The sequence below is a fragment of the Homalodisca vitripennis genome, chromosome 1, assembly GCF_021130785.1.
Source record: "Homalodisca vitripennis isolate AUS2020 chromosome 1, UT_GWSS_2.1, whole genome shotgun sequence".
Classification (NCBI taxonomy): Eukaryota; Metazoa; Arthropoda; class Insecta; order Hemiptera; family Cicadellidae; genus Homalodisca; species Homalodisca vitripennis.
Window position 1 is genome coordinate 56,309,619 of NC_060207.1, and position 21,114 is coordinate 56,330,732.

At 35.8% G+C, this 21,114-nt stretch overlaps 1 protein-coding gene across 5 annotated transcripts in view; it reads right to left on the reverse strand.

Annotated features, from left to right (window-relative positions):
• LOC124361892 (far upstream element-binding protein 1) overlaps nucleotides 1-17,130 on the reverse strand; it is a 140,223-nt gene extending 123,093 nt beyond the window's left edge. For all 5 annotated transcript variants that reach the window (XR_006922403.1, XM_046815958.1, XM_046815970.1 and 2 more), the window contains exon 1: nucleotides 16,779-17,130. Coding sequence is in view for 4 of the 5 variants with exons in the window: in XM_046815958.1 (XP_046671914.1) it covers nucleotides 16,779-16,862 (84 nt within the window). In the remaining variant the exon portion in view is untranslated. The remainder of the gene's footprint in view (nucleotides 1-16,778) is intronic.
• Nucleotides 17,131-21,114: the final 3,984 nt, after the last annotated feature.

The window sequence follows — 21,114 nt, forward strand, 5'->3', positions numbered from 1 at the left end:
GTAATCGATTGAACAGTTTATTCGTGAAAGGAAAACAAATAAACAAAAGCACATTCACATTTATAATATTATCAGGGTTAGGATTTGTAGATAGTTTTCAGTAATTGTAACAAAATAAAATCTGTTGCAACAATTCTAGTATGTAAGGTATGACAAAAAATCAAGTTAATTTTACATTGCAACAGTTCTAATCTGTAATGTATGAAAAAAACCAAGTTAATTTTACAAACACACAATAATTCAATTAATGTTTCATAAATAATGATAATTCCTTAACGATGGTTATTACTTTCATATTAATAAACTGAATTATGAACGATTTAAAGTTTTAGTACGCTAAAGTGCCCTACAAACCACAACAAAATTACAAAAAGATAAGTACAACCAGAAATTAATTTTAAAGATAAATATACATAACAACACAGCACTTTAAAATAGTTTTTGGCTATTTAATATACATAGCTGTCTCGTAATCGTAGTTTATAATGTAAAGAGGCTTTGAAAACTTTGATCTACCTGAAGACACAAAAATTTCATTAAAACCGGTCTAGCTGTTTAGGATGAGTTCAGTGACACGTACACATGCACACAGGAATTGTGTATATGTATGTACAGGGTGTTCAACAAAGGAGTGTCACGAATTTCTGTTACTGATATTACTCATAATTTCAAAACAAAAAATGTTACATAAACATAGATCAATGTTTTGTTTAGCCGCTAGCCGCCATTTTGTATTTATTATAAAGAAATTATTATCTCTAAAACTAGATAAGCTAAAAAAAAAAAAAATTTGGCACGTATATATTTAAGTAGAAAAAAGGAAACTTGGATAGAAATAATTTTGTTATTTTCTTTAAAATTGACAAAATGGCGTCTGCAGAAAATGTTTAAAATAAAATAACAAAAAAATCCAGTATAGTTATAAAAAATGTACTAGCCAACAAATATTTTTAAAATTTCATCATAATCCCAACAGCACTTGCTTCAACAATATCAGTTACTGCGTTAGCACGCACGACCACTTTAAAGGCAGGCTTGTAAAAGTCGAAAACAGCAAACATTTTGTCTTTTTATAGCCACCACCTATTTTACATTCGAAGCGTGTTCAGAAAGTAATCACCATTTCATTTTACTGCCACCATAGCGCTGCAATCGGTATTCCACGCATGTGCACTAATCGTCTTTGTTCACTAGCTATTGACTCACGCCATTTTAGGTGTTCTACGTTGTGTTTTCAGTTTTTTCTAAACATTTAAAATGTGTAAGACAATTAGTGGATCCTGCCAATTGTGAGATTTGTTCTGTAATAAGATTTTAGAACGCAAGGAATTTGAAACTGGATGAAATTTATCGTCAACTACAAGATGTTTAAGAGGAAGACGTGATGAGTGAAGGAATGGTTAGAAAGTGGGTTAAAATGTTTAATGGCAATCGATCAAATGTACATGATGACAATAGGAGCGGTCGGCCTTCTCTCATTACCTGGTAAGGGCAGTTGACAAAAAAATCCAAACATTTCACTATGACAACGCTATCTGACGATTTTCAACATATTTCATGCTATCTTTTGTACGAAATCGTTATGGACCACTTAGGTTATCCAAGATGTGTTTCGCATAAGATTCATTCATAGGCGGGAACCCTCAAAGAAGATGGTATAGACAAATTGATCAACCACTACAACAAGTGTTTGAACATCGGTGGATGTTAAAAATTGGTTTAATATTTGGGCTTTCATGTAGAAATAAAACTGGGTAGAAAAAATGGCTTTACTTGTTTTTTCTTCTTTTTTCTAAACGGTACTTACTTTCTCAACATGCCTAGTAGTTTATGAACATTTTATTGATTTTATTTATTTTATTTTATTTTATTAGGTTATAGTAATGTTGGTCAAAATCGGCTTGTAAGTTTTTGAGGTACAGCCATACATAGGTTTTTCTAGTATTTGACATATAAAATCGATAAATCTTCGAAAATAGGCACAGCCTAAGAATAAAGGTTATACTGAAGTACAGTAAATTGTGTCTCAAATGTGTATAGAAAGTTTTATCAAAATCTGCTTGTTATGTTTTTGAGGTAAGATTTGTTTATTATGTAGGTGTATCTATAGGGTTTCTCAGAACTTGTCTTCTAAATCAGTATAGGGTTATTCTATGTCAAATCAACCAATAAAAATTGTCAACTTGGCCATTTTAGAATTAGGTGACTTTATAAAAAAAAATAATAAAAAAAAAAAAAACACTAACCAAAAGATTTTTTTGAGATGAACAAATTTTTTTACCAAAAGTGTTCAAATTGGGTATCAAACTGAAGCCCATAAAATTCTCTTTACAATAGACAATCTCTCAGCTCTATAGCGACAATTAGAACTATAGTTATAGCAGAATTGAGATTTAAGCGCATGTTAAAAAACACTGCATTTTGTGACTGTTATATATTATTAAATAAATATATGTTTTGTATAGGTTAAGTTGATGAACTAGGTTAGGATTCAGTTAGGAACTAGTTCCTAGTACTCCTTTTTATGGATGGAATCTATGGCCAGTTTCACGTCGGTTCCTAAGTGGGTAAATAACAGCAAGCAAATTAGGTAATGTCACAAAAAAACAATTACAATAACTTTTGGGCATGCCAAAAATATCCCTGTCTTTGCCATGAAAATAAAGGTGAAAAGTCTACAAGAATGAACAAAGAACTTTCAAAAATTTGGTTTACGAAAGATCTCTCAAAATCTTACTATTGTATTAACGGCTTTGCTATCCCTCAATTTTATCACAGAAGAATCACATAGTCACAATACAACAGACTACTCAGCTTTAATTGCTCATGTTAGTAAATTGTATTTGTTCTTAAATTGCATAGCGCACCCATTGTGTATGTTAATACATTGTGTAATGTTTAATTAGAACAAGAAAAAAATTGTCTCAAAGTTAATCTGTAAGGTTGAGGTTCATATACCATTCCAACACCATATTTAAAAAGGTCATCAATAGGTTTAAGATGGACTGTACTGCTAGTCCAATGAAAACCCCGACTCTATACTGTGTAGAAAACTTTAATAAAATCCATCTAAAGCATTGCAATCTTGTAATTTATTAAAATGTTTGTAGGGAATAAAAATTGTGTTATATTTTTCTATCAAGTAAACAACAGCAACAGGAAGATCATTACCCAAAATCTATAAAATTAAAAATTAAATAAATACCCACCTGAACAATCACAATCAATATTCAAAAGACATAAAATTATCAGGAAAATTTCATTACAACCAATAAAAACAAAGGCATTTATAAAAAATATTTTGTTTTGAGTAAAAAGTTAACTGAAATAATAATAAGAACACTAAATACAAAACTATATATACTGAAGTATTGTTTTAATCTATTGAATTTTAAGTGTGGCCAATAACTTTAAGTGATCAAGTGGCCTAAGGTCTATTTGAAAACTCAAAGCTTAATACAGGGCGTTTCAAAAAGGGCTTTACAACTTTGAAAATTCATATAACATGTATTAAACAAGGTACACAGCTGGTTTTGGTGTTGGTTTAAAGGAAAACAGTTCAAGTTTGACTCGCGTAGTCTGCTAGTGCCTAATCAGGGCCGCACAAGCACTAGTGACAGTTACGTTAAACATGGCTGCCTTCACTGGACCGGAGCGTGTTAGTTGTGTGTTTTGGTTAGAAGAATCCAACAGTTCAGCGCAGTTTTCGTACCAAGTACACTAAAGATCCTCCTAGTAGGCCTACAATTTATGAGTGGCATAGTTGTTTTGTAGAAACAGGGTGCTCAGTGAAACATAAATAATCCTCACGTCGTCCAAGCACATCTGACAAAGTCGTTGAGCAAGTGAGACAATGTTTTGTAAATAGCCCTACGAAATCGACCCGGCATGCATCTCATGAGCTGCAAGTACCACATACGACGGTTTGGCGTGTGTTAAGAAAACATTTGCACTTGAAACCATATCGATATTGGCTTTTATAAGCAATTAAAGACACTGATAAGATTGCCCGTAGGAACTTCTGTGTGGATATGTTAAATCGAGTGGATGATGATGAACATTTCTTGGACAACATAATCTTTTCTGACAAGTCCACTTTTCACTTAAGTAGCAAGGTAAACACACATAACTGTAGGATTTGGGGCAGTGAAAATCCACATGAAACATTACTATATGTTCGTGATAGCCCTAAAGTGATCAGTGAGTTTTTTGTGTGTTGAGCAAGAGGAAAGTGTACGGCCCCTTTTTTTCCAAGAGAGAACCATCAATGGGATAGTATACCTTGATATGTTGCAACAATTTTTAATACCACAGATCGATGGGGATGACTGAGAACGAAATGTTTTCTTTATGCAAGATGGCGTACCACCACACTATCTGACTGGCTTCCGGGATTTTCTAAATGACCGCTTCCCAGGTCAATGGATTGGCCGTGATGCGCCAATTGCATGGCCCTCCGTTCCCCAGACCTGACACCGCTAGATTTTTTTTCTTCTGAAGAATTTACGCTGCTGCTGAGCAAGTTACACCTGAAATGCTAGTGCGAGTCTGGGAAGAAATCGACTACCAATGGGATGTCTCCAGAATAACCAACAGAAGCCACATAGAACATCTTTAGTTTAAGGTAAAAAAAACTTGAAGTTTTTTCCTTTAAAGTAACACCAAAACCAGCTCTGTAACTTGTTTAATAAAATTTATATGAATTTTCAAAGTTGTAAAGTCCTTTTTGAAACGCCCTGTATTTATTGATATTTCAATATTCTTAACTTTGTTCAGGATCAAAGATAGAAATGTTCACTGTAGTTTACTATCATATGTGCCAAAATCAAATGTGTAAACTTTTCCCCAGCAGATATATATTAACACTATGTAAATTTATATGTAATTTTGGACATCGTGATTGACTACTTTTGATTATATGTGCACACATCCAAAATACATTTTATCAACAGCAAAACAAAAAATTCATTATAATACATTTTGTTATGATAATTTGAATCTGTATATTCAAGGAAGCACAAAATAATAGTAGAAGTGAATTACCCTTATCTAACGACCCATTGTATTCTGTTGAAGGACGAAGTTTACTTTTATAACAAAAGGTTTTCAAATTCTCACCACCACTGCTTTACTATAAATATAGGCTAATTAAAAAAAGTGAAATAGCAATTTTTCTCTTTCTTGTGTAAACTCAGAAAAACTACACGTTATTTACCAAAAAATTGCTAAAAATAATACATATCATTTAAAAAGATTCATAATAAGCTTTTTATATAAGTAATTAACACGTTCGCTACCGATATGTTAAATAAAAAACATATATATATAGACCAGCTGTCCCATATATGCGCCGTACGGTTTTTACTCCTGGACCAGCGTCCCACATATGAGCCGCTCGGGCCCGCTGATACAGACCGACGGCGCATATTTGGGACAGTGTTCTATTGTTACTAATAATATCCTGACAAATCACTGGTCTATTTTAACGGTTTTTAATATTTTCGTATCGGTCTCTGGGGGTGTCTGGCGCAAATATGGGACGGTTGGTCTCTGGATAAGTCAAAGTCAATGACCTGTATTTACGGTATATTATTTCACTGGTCTCAACAGTATTAGTTTGTGAAATGCTCGTCCGGCCGCGCCACTGCAGCAGAGCACGTGGTTCACTAAGTTTGAGGTTATGTTCAGTGAATGAGGTTACGTTCTGTGAGTAAGTTTACGTACTGTATAAGCTTCTATCTGATTTTTTATGAACATGGAGCCAAATAGAAAACGAAGGCGTGTGTGTAACCAACAGTGAGATTGACCGTGAGTTAATTGATAGTGACAGTGACACTGAAATAAGTTCTTTATTTTCATCAGATGGTAACAGTGAGTACATTCCAACCTCTAACAGTAGTGATGATTCTAGTAGTGAAGTAGACCGCAATGAAGTTGTTACTGAAGTAGAGGCACATGAATATGTGCAGAATCAAAATAATTTTACCGATGATGTTAATGTTACAGTTCGTTGCCAATGAAGTCCACAATGATCATATCAGTATTAATGGTTGTTGGACTGACACGAACAAAGTCCCACTAATTCATGATTTTGTGGGTGAAGAAAAAGTGAATATACAAACAACTGATCCAGTTGAAGTGTTTGGCAATATTTTTGACACCGCCCTGTTAGAAAAAATTGTCACATGGACAAACACCAGAGCTGGAATCATGCGAGGAACACCTCTTTCCAAACATGCTCATCTAAACTTTTGGGGGGAAAATGTTTCTGTTGAAGAATTGAAAAAAATTTTTAGGTTTGTGTATGTTGATGGGTAATGTAAACCTTCCATCTATAAAACACTATTGGTCCCAAGGACGGCTTATATGAGCATCCTATCTTTGGCCGGACCATGTCCCGCAATCGTTTTGAATGTATTTTAAGATGTTTGTGTTTTTTATGATCCAAACATAGACTCCACAGACAATAGGATGCATAAAATTTGAGAATGTCCTCAATGATATCTTAGCAAACTCTGTTAGGGTTTACAGCCCTGGGAAGTCACTTTTCTCTAGATGAGGCTATGGTCCTCTTCAGAGGCCGACTGTCGTTTCGGCAGTATATAAAAAAACAAATCACACAAGTACGGTATAAAAACTGTACGAACTGACAACATCTGATGGATTCATTTTAAATATCATCATCTACTTAGGAAAGGGGACACTTATTGACAAAGAAAAGGGCCACGCCTTTGAAGTTGTGAGAAAGTTAATGCAGAACTACCTCGGCAAAGGCCACATAATCATTCTCGACAATTTCTACAACAGCGTGGACCTGGCCGAGTTACCTCATGACCAACCAGACTAACATGTGTGGTACTCTACAGTCAAATAGAGTTGGGAATCCGCAAGTTGTGGTGCAAACAAAACTAAAAAAAAAAGGGGGAGTGTGTGAGCCGTCAAAGAGGTGACGTTTACCGTCATGAAATGGCGAGATAAAAGAAATGTTTTGACTATTTCAACTTCAAATGGCCCCGAGATGGAGGAAACAAGAACAAAAAAGGGGAGAAGTGATCCAAAAGCCCCAGCATGGTTGTTCGCTACAACAAGGGTATGAGTGGGATTGATCGCAGTGATCAAATGATCTCTTATTATTCCACTCCTAGAAAGTCTCTTCGGTGGTACATAAAAATATTTTTCCACCTGCTAGATGTTATCACTGTGGAACAGCACATTTATTTTTTCCAAATTGACAACGAAGACAACCTATCTGAATTTCAGAGACATTATTATTAAAACAATACATTCATGTAGAACCCATTCCACGGAAACCTCGCCCCATCCGCTCTTCACAGACGACTCATGCTCCTGTCAAGCTGGAAAAGCGACTGAGGTGCCATGTCAGCCGAGAAGCACACAATACAAGGAAGCAAACCTTTTATGCCTGCTCTATTTGCAAGGACTCTAAAGACAAACCATTTGGCCTTTGCATGCCAACTTGTTTCAATCTATGGCATGAGAAGTAGGCCCAAACATCCAATTTATCTCAAGTACACTTTTGTTTGAATTTATTTGTAATCTTTGTAATGTAAAAGTTTGATTTATATGTCTTATAAAATATGTAAAATAAACTTGTTCATGGAATAGGTGTGTTTTTTTGTTAAAAAATTATCCTTGAATCTAAAGTATTTCAACAAATAAATAGTGGCTCATATTTGGGACACTCGGTCTATGATACCATTTTGATGCTATAGACCGACCCGGCTCATATATGCGCCGTAATAAAATAATGCTAAAAACCGCAAAAAAAACAGAAATATACATCAAATATATATATAATTAGGGTTATTACAAAGTATAATAACCTATTTAAACAAAATCTTACCATCGGTCTGTGATGAAGGGCACACCAATATTAACTTGGTCTGTGTGTAAAGATCGTATTTCTGACGTCGGTCTCTCGTAATAAACCCGGCCGGCGCATATATGCGCCGCTCGGTAGCGAACGTGTTAATACTATCTCGATCAATAAATATAATTATACAACAGAATAAAGGCACCAAATATCGACTCACTCGATTCAAGATGGCTAGATGTTGACGATTGTTCTGAACTGATCGCAAGTTTCATGACGTCACGAGGACATCACTGCTGCCAAAACAGCAAAACAAATTTGACCATTGAAAATAAGCAATTCTTTTTGTTTGAAATTGTATATAATAGTGGTGGTAATGTTGACTTATGTACTATGTAAACTATTAAATCGTGTACTGTATATATCGGATCAACATTATAATATCAACTATCACTATGGAATTGATTAGGGTGGACATAATGTCACTTGGCAGTTAGAATTAATGATACATCTGAATCATATTCCAGCTCATATACATCCACTATCCTACACAGCCGCACGTGAAACTGACTGACTGATATATGTATACAAATTCTAACATACTTCTAGCAGTGTTAGAAACTTGAAATTTGCACGCAATTACCTTTTACCATATAACCAACAGGAAAAGTCTGAAAACCTAGGTTTTTACTTAACACTTCAAAAAAATTCGAGAAAACCCGCGCATTTTTCACCCCTGCAGGCCTTTTTTGAAAGCCTGATAGTGGATGAGCTGTTTGAGCTAGCTCGGATCTGTCGAAAAATCATTGTCAGGAATGAAGTGAGCTACAACAAAGGTCCAGTGACTTTTTGTCCTATCTCTAATGGTTAAGCGAAAACAACTCAGGAATATTTTTTTCTGAAAATGTGTGGAGCCCGATAGCGGCCAAACGGTTGGCCGTAGCTCGAACCTGTTTGACCCATAAAATTAACAAATTACATGACCTACAAAAAAGGGTCCAGTGAATTTTTTCTGTATCTCCATCGGTTTGGCCGCAAAACGTGATAATGTGCAATTTTTTTGTAATTTTCATGTGAGAATTTAGGTTCCGAGCCTGGTAGTGGTGAAACCATTTGTTGTAGCTCAAAACATATTTTATACAGGATATAGGAAATGAAGTAGTCTACAAAAAAGGTCCAGTAACCTTTTACCCTATCTACAATGGTTCGGCCACAAAACGTGTTTAAATGCAAATACGAGGCATGTTTTTAAAGTATTCTTTTGTACTGTTTTTTAACCCTTCGACGCACCGCGACATACGTCTAGTGTTTACCGCTGAGCTCGCCCCGCGACGTACACTGTACGCATCGCGCAGTCCGATCTTATAACGAATATATTTAGGTTATTTTCGGTGTAATACATTCGAGTTATACATCGCTGGAAAGAAGATGAAATGAACTATCAGTGTATCGAAAGCCGTTCAACGTGTAGTTTATAGTAGACGAAAACATTGATCAAGTTGGCGCTTGCTGTCAGCTGTTTCTAACTACGCAATTGACTGTGAAACGACTTTGTCTGCTGGCATGACGATGTTATTGTTTGTATTTAGCTGTTTATTTGTTTGGTTATGTTTGGTATTGTAGTAGAATATAGTAAGAATATGGGGGGTGTGGACCTGAGAGATCAAATGCTAGATAACTATCTACTGGAAAGGAAAAGAGGTACTAAATGGTACATGAAAGTTTTCAAGCGTATGCTAAACATTACAATTGTGAACTCATACATCATTAGGAAGTCAAAACACAACAATATTGATCACTTAACATTTAGATTAGGCCTAATAAAATAAATTTTGGAAAGATTTCAACAAGAGGTAACAAGGCAGACCATCCACTGAGCCTCCACCAATGCGCCTAACTGAAAGATATTTTATTGAAAAGGTTCCACCAACTGGGAAAAAATCAAAGCCTCAAAGGAGATGTGTGGTTTTCTACAAACATGGCAGAAGAAGGGACACAATCTACTGGTGACCCCAATGTGAGGCTGGCCTATGTCTAGAGGACTGCTTCAAGACGTATCACACAGTTGCAAATTTCTAATATAAGTACAGCAAATAACTTCCAGTAAACATGCCTTAAAAAATTTTGTAATGGTATTTTGTACATGTTTGTATGGGTATACTTACATTTTAACAATCACTTTTACAAGTATAGGCTTAACAGAAAATCATTTAATGTATGTATAGGTAATGTCACAAAACTGTGAAAAACAAGAAATTAAGTGGACCACTTAGGGGGTGTCCAGTTCAAATTAAATAGTGTGTTGAAGGGTTAATTATGGCGCCACAGCACTGCAGTTGCCATTTAGCACATGCGCGTAGTGTAGCTACATCAGTTGGGAAGCCACATATGCCATTACGACGCTTTTTGATAGTCTCTGTTTGTTTACGTGATTTTAAAATGCCGCCGACTGTGACGTGCGTGCTGTGATTCGTTTTCACTGAGCTAAAGGCTTATGAAACATTATGAGTGCAGGAATGGTGCGGAAATGGGTTAGGGCCTTCAAAGATGGCCGCACAAACGTTCATGATGAGGAATGAAGTGGGCGACCTTCAGTCATTACCGATGATCTCATTCAAAAAGTGGACTGTAAAGTGAAAGAGAACAGACAGTTTACAATTTCGTCCTTAGCTAAAAAATTTCCTGTTGTATCAAGAAGTGTTCTCTACGAAATTGTGTCCGAACCTTTAAATTATCGAAAACTGTGTTCCCAGTGGATACCGAAAATGTTTAATGATGAGCACAAAACCAAACGATTGGGCAGCGCATTGAGCTTTCTCGAGCGATAATTTATTAATCCATATCGTTACAGGCGATGAAACGTGGGTAGCATGCGTTACACCACAATCAAAACAACAGTCAAATTCAACATCCCCTAGGAAAATCAAATTCAAACAAACAATTTCTGCCCAGATCATGTGCACTGTCTTTTAGGACAGACAGGGTGTGTTGTTAGTCAATTTTCTGCCTCACGGTGGCACGCTGAGTGCAGGCGTCGTTTTGCTCCACGATAATGCTTGTCCACATTCAGCAAATCGAACGCAAGAGCTCATCACTTCATTTGGCTAGGAACAATTGGACCATCCTCCATACAGTCCCGATATAGCGCCTAGCGACTACCATTTGTTTCTGCACTTGAAGACGCATTTGGCAGGGAAGAAGCGTCATTTCAATGATGAAGAAGTAAAAACATCTGTGCAACAGTTGTTGTCCAGTCTGGCGGCAAGCTTCTTTGACAACGGCATACAAAAGCTCGTCCCAAGATACGACAAGTGCCTTAAAAATAATGGAAATTATGTAGAGAAGTAGAGAAAAGAATGCTCTTTCAGGTAAATAAAGTTTTGTTTGAAAAATTTACTTGTTGATTTTTTTATATCAAAACGGTACATACTTTAAAAACACCTCGTATTTTGCGATTTTTAGCTACATGAAAATGTTGTTTCTGAGGTTTATAATAACCGAACCGTTAATTTTAACTTACATTCTTAGCTTTTATTAAATAGACAATTATGAGATCTACAAAAAAAGGTTCAGTAGCATTCTGTTGTAAATCCAAAAGCTCAATGACGATATCTTTGTTGTAATTGGCAATATTTGGAGTTTTAAATTTATATGCGAATACACTTTGTATAATTCGATCCCGTTCCAGATTGAGCTTGTACTACTAGGAAAACTAGTGACTTTTATACATTTTGCTGTACCGATATAACCGATCTGTTTGATAAATTTCCCCCAGAAAAGAACAACGCAATCGTTTAACCCCTGATAATATTAACCCCCCCTTCCAGAAATTTCTTGGTATGTCCAGATAAATTCCTGAGTAAATGAAACCCTCAGATCAACTTAATAATCTGATAAAGATTAATAACTTAAATTAAATTTCTTCAGATAATAAAGCAGCTTGTGTCAACGCCCTGGGAGGCAGACTTACTCAGCACATAGTCTAATCCACTTCCTGATATGCTAGAAATTTCAAATTTTGTAACTATTGCTTAGAAGGTGAAATAGCCCAATAATATTAGAATGCTGGTCAGTTTTTATTTTTATTAACAGTATCTCATTCACAATAACTGACCAGTACAGTCATTTCTCCCTAGGTCTGTACCGGCTAAACCAGAGGTCTTAGATCAAACCCAAGGACAGATCCATACTTCAATTTAAAATTTTCTACAATAGAGGTTCAGTTACTTTTTGTCGTATCTCTAATGGTTTAGCCACAAAACGAAATTGAATTCAAAACTTTAGATAAATTCAATAAAATACGTCTTCTTCTTCTATGAGGTGGCCTACTGCCATGCACTTAAGCCTCAAGGGCTTTTTGAGCATCACGGAAGCACACCATGAGGCCTACTAGTCTATGATTTTAAAAGTTCCACAAACCGCCGAAAACAACCTATCAGGTCCTCCTGGGGAAATTCACCACCATTAACTCCCAGATCCCTAATCTAATGGCCAGACTTAAACTGTCCCCGAATTCCATGTATCTCCAAATTCTTCAACCTCCTCCCATCCAAGGGGCTGGGGCAAAGCCTCCAGCCAGAGTGGCCACTCAAAACCTCTTGAAATTCCTGGTCTTTTTCTCGTTGGTCGAAAATTTCTGATTATCTAGTCTATTTTCAAACCACGAAGACAAATGTAGTACTGTATTTAACCCTTACGCCAAGTGCAACGATGACAATTTATCGTCACTAGCAGTATTTGCAAGAAATGCCACAAAGCTGCGGTGCTCTAGCATTTCGTCGCTAGTGATATGCGAGAAATTCTGTTACGATTTATCGCTACCACCTATTTTAAGCTCCTTGTCCATCTCTGCGTCTTTTGTGTGTCAATGTGTGTTGACATAACATTGTGTACCGTCGGGCAGAGCAGTTTAGTCTAGCTGTGGACGATCTTTCGGTATGAGACAATGTTTTTGCCGGTACACAAGGTCGGTTCGGTACAGTTGACAAATAAACCAAATACTTCCATCTGAACTCTACTTAATTAATTTATCTCTTGTGGGAGAGGGGGAAAAGCCTAAGAATACCACGTTACATCAAAGGGATTTGCAGAGATTCAGGGAAATGAATATATTTAAATTTCCAACCATTTTTCCTTTACACGTCATAGAAGAGATTCAGGGAAATGAATATATTTAACACTTAGAGTGCTAATCCCGTAATTGTACGGAACGACGAAACTTCCGAAGAATGCTAATCCCGTAGTTTTACGTGGTTGTCATTTCAATTGGTATTATATTACATTGTCCGTATTTAAACGGGTTTTGCCTACTCTACAATGTTATTTGGGTTTTTAGTAACACAATTCACCACTAGAAGGCGTCAGATGTATTGAATGAGCTTGATGACAAAGCAACCTCGGTCGCTTTGTTTACGTACCGCTGACGTGACGTTCGTTGCAGCCGGCAGTCGATGGCGCAATCATGGCTTCTCGCAGCTTGAACGACGTTGCAATCAGTGATGTATTAGATGAAGATAGTTTTATTGTTGTTGATAGTATTTTTGACGATTCTGACATTGATCCTGATTTTATGGAAGAAGATGAGACACATATTTCGGGTAAGAATAAGTCTATTTATCACATAAACATCGGTCTAAAAGTTTGGTTATGTTATTGTTTACGTGAATCAAACTATAATTCGTATTATAATAAATTAACTTCATTCAACTAATATTCTATTCATATGATTAAATGAAAATATATTCATATTTTACATAGTATATTATTATGTTACAGATGCTGAAAACGGTACTGACGGCAAAAGTAATGCCGACGCATCAATATGTCGGCATAGTTTTTTTGTCAAAAAAACTACAAAATATAAAAACATGATTTGTATTATTCAAAGGATAGTTTATATTTGTAAATGGGTCATTGTAAATAATTGTATATATGCTTAAAGTTTAATTTGTTAGATAAAAAAACTGTCTCAAAAAATATGTTTTTCAAAAAAAATTTTTATGTGTAGTTTATTAAAATATTACCAACAATCTCACATTAAAAGAAAGACGAAAGTAAGCTGAATTAAGGCATGTAAGTATTTTTCTTATACCTTAAATACTTTTTTTTAATAAATTTTTGAAAACCACCAAAAACACCCAGCATTCTACAGAGTTACATGTTATTTAGGGCCAGCACTCAGTGTTAAAATTCCAATCATTTTTCCTTTCTAAGTCATAGAAATGGTAGGTTATATAATGAGCTTCCAGAATATATTACATTTAAATAAAAATGTTTAATGTTCTACGCTAATCTAGTAATCAGTAGAAGCAAAATGTCAAATAACGATTCATGTCTGGGTGTGGTCGGTATAATCCCAAAGTACCACAGAAACAAGCACGTCATCTGTCAGCAGTACAAAGGAAACGTATTTTTTTTTGTACGCTTTGGATATCCATGAAGCTTTTGGATGTAGTGTAAACCAGTTAATATATGACACTATTGTATAATAAATTAAATACGAAGAGTCCCGTTACGGGAGACCCGGCACTTCTTGCGCTACTAACTTACGGAGTCTCCCGGTACGGGAGACCCTGGCACTATAAGGGTTAAAATTCATGTTTTCATAGAAATTAGACAATGATCTAAAAGCTGCACCAAATTACTCGTATAGATATATACTATCAACAAATATATATATAGATGTAGTTTTAAGTAATTTAAAATTTAAAAAAAATGTTTTAATAGATTAGCCTAGGCTAAATAAATTTAAAAAAATATCATAACTAAAAACGAAAAAATAATGTTACCGTGGGAAGCTATTTTATCATTATATTATACATGTAGAAAGGAACATCCATACAAAATAATGAAGAAGAATCCAGTATACAATAATACGATTGCACTGAAGCATAAAGAATAAACAATAAAAGATCGAACACTGACTGGCAGCAGTCAGCTGATAATGTCATGTGACAATTACAAAATAAAAACTTTAATCATTTGACGTATTTATTTAACCCTTTGAGTGCCGGAGCATCGCTGTCAGCGATCCCGCATTATATGTAAGAAATGCCAGAATCGCTGTTAGCAACTTCTGCAGTAACGCTTATATTTTATATAGTATTTATCTAAATTGACTCAATGACAAAGGCTTCAACGTAACATGTGATGTAGGTTTTGTTGCATTTTGGTTAGATTCTGATTTTTACGGCGTTTATAAAGTGACCGCGTCAGTCGCGTTTAGAATCGGCCGCTACAAAAACGGACGACCCGGCACATGTTTTGTTTGCGCTGCTGTTTATTTCACAAACGATATTGAAAGTTTTTAAGCGTAAATGGGTTTGTAGTGTTAGTATCTTCAAATTATTTCGTTTGGTATATCGTTCTAGTCTGTGTGTAAGTAGAACAATGACGGCCGCGAGTTACGGCGATCGTAAGCATCTAGTACTTTACTAAATACATTTGTATAGTTTTTATGTTTGTTCAGTGATATTTATAAAGAATGAGTCGTAAAAAAATTGCTGACACTGGAGACCTAGTATTGCAGGCATTAGATTTAAGCATTATCAGTGTAGACAATACACAGACTGTTAGTTTAGGTTAGAAAATTTCTAGTTTTGTAATGGTTCACGTTTTCATATTTATTTTCGAAACTTTATTTAGGCCTATAAGTATAAAAAAAAGTTTATATGCCTTTTTGTAAAGAATTAAATGGAGTACAAGATAGAATAACTGAAAGTGAAAAAATAAAATATCTCAATAACACTAAGTTATGTCAAAATAAAAAACTAAATTTTTTTGCTCATAAAGTTTTTGTTAATGATTTTCTTTATTTGTATAAAAACTTTAAATAAGTGATAATTGTATTATCTGTATAAAGAAAATATATTTATCTAAAAAAAACAAAAACCCAAGACATTATACCAATAAATAAATTTGTTATGAATTTTTAAACAGACCCTTGTAGAATCAGGCATTTTCGCTCGGCATTTTATGCATACCATATAGCAAAACGCTGCGGCACTCAAAGGGTTAAGAAAACCACGTATATATATAAAAAAAATATCAAGACAATATGTTGCCGCCTGACACTTTTCAGACACGATCTATGGTGGCAATATATTACCTCCTGGCCCGGAAAGGGTTAAAAGGAAATTTTTATTATCACAAATAAATTGTAGCCTCTGAGGTAAATTTTTTTTCTAAAACCTTGTTTTTGTCCAAATCCCTCTGGCACTTCTCGCAGTCACACGATAATAATTCATTAACATGGATTTGTTTTATCTCTGGCACGAAAAGGAGATTTAAAACCAGCAGAACTATATTTTATTTGAAATACCTAATATGTAATTCGGTCCAGCATTTTGTTTTCAGTATTTTTAGATAGTTATAAATATTGAAGATTCGATTTTAATGTGATGTTGGTGGCAGCTTATTATACAAATATTTCAATAAGAAGGAGTGTAAATAAAATGTACAGTGCCAAACAAGCCCTGTTCTCATGTATGCCTGCCCCCATCTTCAGTTTATCTTCCCTCCCACACAGAAACCCTGATTTTGGTAAACTTGATTAGAAGACTTAAGGATAATATTATAAGATGACCTAAGTTTCAATAGCCTATTAGGCCTATAAATTATTAGAGGAACAAGAAACCTGTAAAAACACATTTTATTGAGAAACCAGGAACCTAGGTCTAAGCAATCAATAACATGTACCTATTTCTATTTAACTAAGAATATAACTTACTAGGCCTTGGAAACACTTGAAGGGCAAATTATTCAAACTACTATTACAACTTAATTGTTCTCCAAGTAAAAACCAAACATTAAGCTTTTAGGCCTCCAGACCAAGATTCCATTATTGTGGCGGGAGTAATGGCGGCTGTAAGAGTAGTACAATGAGAACTCACTGATTCAAATTTACTCGATATATGAATTACTAATATATAGAAAAATAATTTACCTGTTTGGCACGTTGAAGTGCGGCCGCAAATGCAGAACTTTGACTAAAATTCTGTGGCGGAGCAACCGCTGAATAATCACTCATTGTGAACCATGAAGCAGGATGATAAAAATGGCCGCTCTCGATGGCCGACTGTAATGACGATCCTTAACTGTCCTGAAAGGCGATGGCCCACTATCTAATACGAAAAGAACTAATTTTATTGCTAAAGATTTGTCACACGTCTATGATTAAAGATTAGCCTAATTTTATAAAACTTCAACCTTTAAATATGTAATAACACACAATAATACCACAACGCGTAATTTCCTAAACCTCCTCCTAACGCTAAGAGAAACAAAATGGACGACTCTTTGTCAATGGTACCAGTAACGAGAACATTAAATATCTCAAAGCCAACAAAATTTAAAATATGAGTTTCCAGGAGTTATATTTGGTGTGTAATATAATTAGTAATAGTAGTTACGAAAACAGTCACAATCCAAGTTAGAAATATTTGTATATATAACCTATTTATTCTACTTCATGTTCCAGAAATATTACAGAACATTAAAAAAGAAATTAAAAATATTGTCATAAACATTACTTGTTGTGTCATAAAAGTTGTGGAATTAATTTTAAATAAGTGTTATTTGAATTTGATTAAGTGAATTTAATGACGTGAAATTACATCCAAAGCTGTTTCAAGTTTTTATTTAAGCTTGAAAATAATACACTAGTCATGCCCCGTAGATTGGGCAAGCCATCAAATAACAAGGCTAGGAATCTGAAAGTTGTGCTAAAACATGCTGATTTAGTATCTGAAATCATAACGAATTTTAAGAACTATTTGCTTGAACAATTTCTATAAAATTTAACTGTCTCCCACGACAGAACTCTAAGAGAAAGGCAGATTTTGAGCAATATCTTAGATGAACTAACTGGAGATATAATAAAGGTGAACGTGTTTTGACTAATTAATATTATAATTAGTTACCTTAAATGGTAAAAAAACCTAGTGATCGCAGAAGTGACAGCATTTAGATCTATTACCAGAGTGTAAATGACCGTCTAGTTTTAAATATGAAAGAGACCATCTATACCTGCGTTCATGTTATGGTTGTACTTATGGGAAAGTCAAGAACTGGGTTTCACAAATTTCAATGTTATTCGTAAAGGTCAATCAAATCATACCAGTTACAAATCTTCAGGAGGTAGTGTACTTGTTGAAGTAAATTTTTCACCGTCCGCAGTAGCAATTGCTCCCTCTGACTACAGCATTGAAACTATCTGTGTCACTTAGGACTTCTTCCTACTGTCTGTTAATTAATGGTACTTATGTCACTCCTTCCTAATCAACCACCTGCTATGTATACTAACTATTCTAAAGATGTTGAAAAGATTTTGGCTGCTGAGCCCATAATCATGTTCCCACTATATTAAAGAGCGATTTCACTTCACCAAGAATTAATTGGTCCGGACCGTTTCCATCAGCTTTTACCAGAGCTTTTACTCCCTAATTGATACCACGTTATCCAAAAACCGTATTCAACTAAACCACATTGTTAATACTAGAGGTGTTTTGCTTGGCCTGGTATTTACCTCTAACCTTTTCATAATACGTCAACCACTGGATCCAGTACTACCAATAGAGGTTGCTCACCCAGCTCAGTTTTGCGGCATCCTGTATAAATAAAATACGTGCTCCTAAGTTAAAAAAAGTCCCGGATTTTGGAATATGTGATGTACGGTACTTCATAAATGTGAAGTACATCATATTTAAGTTGAACTTAAGGGTCATGTGCAGTTTGATATTCCTGACGCTGATGAATTATTGGATATGTATCTCGACCTCATCTGTAAAACTGTTACTGAATCTAACCCTCAAAGACAGTTGGCATCCGAGGTTTTCAAAGTCGTGGTTTTCTCATTATTTAAACCAACTGGTGTAACTCAAGAAAAGCCTCCGTAAGATGCTACAACAACGAGATTATTAGGGGCCGATCCCCTTTTTAAGCCTTATTCTGTTCGTCCTCGTGGGCCACTGGCCTGTGTGAGAATCTTATCAAACAGAATAAAGGGGAGAGTCGATGAAGTACGAAATTAATTGTACTGATAAAAAGTGCAACGGTCGCAGACAGGATTCGAACGTGCGCTATCTCTAATTCAGACCCAAAGCCCAACGACTTAGGCCACTCGGCCATCGGCACTCCCTGTATTCATCTGCATAAAGCTTTAATGAGGGTGGTTTTCCTGCAGATAGTTTTGTATATAGTGGCAAAAAGGCATCGTCGACTCTTGCAACATCAGATCCCTTCGCTGAATACCTTTCATCTGTATATATTCACATTCAAACTCTCCATACTACGAGGGCAGCACAGCATTGCTAGACATAATAATAATAATATTCCTTTATTGCATAAAAACAATTTACAACAATTGCATTGCAAGCGTCAGTAATGGTACAAAAAATACATCAGTTATTTGATTATTTGTCAACTAAAATTATTATTTAATGAAAGGCAATAATCAGAACCAGGGATTTTTCTCGTTGCTATTAATTTTCAAAATTTTCATCCCAGCGGCCCATCATGAACTCATCAACAGAATAAAATGCCTTTGATACCAGGAGGTGTTTTAGACGAGCTTTGAATTTTTTGGATCATCGAGTTGTTTGATAACTTCAGGGAGCCTATTGATTATTCTGACACCAACTTGTGACGGCAAGTGTTCAAAAGCAATTGTTCTGTGTTGGTCGATTCTAAAGTTGTCCCTGCCTCTAGTCTCGTACTGATGGACATCCCTACCCTGCAGCAACTCACATTTGAGTCTACAGTACAGGGCGACATCGAGAATATAGAGGCAGGGTAAAGTCAGCAATCCAAGCTCCCTAAAGGAATCTTTACACGACTCTCTGGGGTTCAATTTTGAAAGAATTCTGACAGCTTTCTTTTGAGTTCTAAATGCTCTTTCGAATTTGTACTTAGAACAGCTGCCCCACAGTCTCAAGCCGTAAGTCAAATGTGGATGTATCAGGCCAAAATATGCCGTTTTCAATACATCCAAAGAACAAAATTTTGCAAGATTGCGCAGGACAAAAATGTCCGAGGCAACCTTGGAGCAAACCTTTTCAATGTGATCGTCCCATGTCAGTCCTCGGTCAAGGTGCATTCCAAGGAACTTAATGGATTCAGCTTCATCAAGAAGAACATCGTCCACCATCACTGCAGGCCGTAGTTCTTGGTCTTGTTGCTGCCGGAGGCAAAAATTCATGACGTTTGATTTCGAGCTGTTTGTTTTCAGATTGAGTTTTGAGAAATGCTCGATGCATGAATTCAACTCAATAAATGCCTTCACTTCGAGATCGTGTTTTGATTTTGATCTGATGCAGAGAGTCGTGTCGTCAGCGTATTGAGCCACCTTTCCATTCTGGATTGATGACGTCAACCTATTGACGTAAATTATAAAAAGGACTGGCCCTAATATTGATCCCTGAGGGACACCATAGGGCATTTTCACTTTGCTTGACATGGCATTCGCGATCTGTACGCACTGCTCTCTATCCTGAAGATAAGACGAGAGCCAGTCGTGCGGCAGACCCCGAATACCACTTGTCCACAACTGGTGCATCAGTTTTGCATGATGCACACAGTCAAAAGCTTTGGAAAGGTCGAGGAATATGCTTAGCACATGTTCTCTCCTTTCCAGGCCATCGACAACATTGTGAATGAGATCCGTTACAGCATCGATTGTCGATTTGTTTTTCCTGAACCCGAATTGTTCGGGACAAAGAATTTCGTAACGGTTCAAAAATTTTTCGAATTGTTTGAGAAATGCTTTTTCAAAAATTTTGCTGAAAACAGGGAGGATGGAAATCGGACGATAATTGCTTGAGATGCAAGGATCGTCTTTCTTGAAAATTGGAATGACTTTGGCTGTTTTCAATGCAGAGGGGAAAACGCCTTGTGCAAAAGAGAGATTAATCAATTTTGTGATTGGTGTCAAAAAGTGCTTGAAGCACCTTTTGATTAACCATACAGACATTCCGTTGATGTCGCAAGACTTTTTGGTCTCAGATCTTGCACGATACGGGCCACCTCAGCCTCACCTACAGGAAAAAGAACCATAGATGAGACCGGTCCCGTCAATGGCTCTTCGCGAGAGCTGTCCAAGATAAACGAGTTATCTGGTTCAGCTACGGTCGAGAAAAATGTGTTAAATTCACTTTCCACTTTAAAAGGGATCGTCAAGTCATTTATTGTTTTTAGTGTCGGAACCGAGAATTTGGAAAATTGTGGTTGATTTTTGCTGCTATTAATGATGTTCCACGCGCTTTTTGAAAAGTTTTCTGATTGTT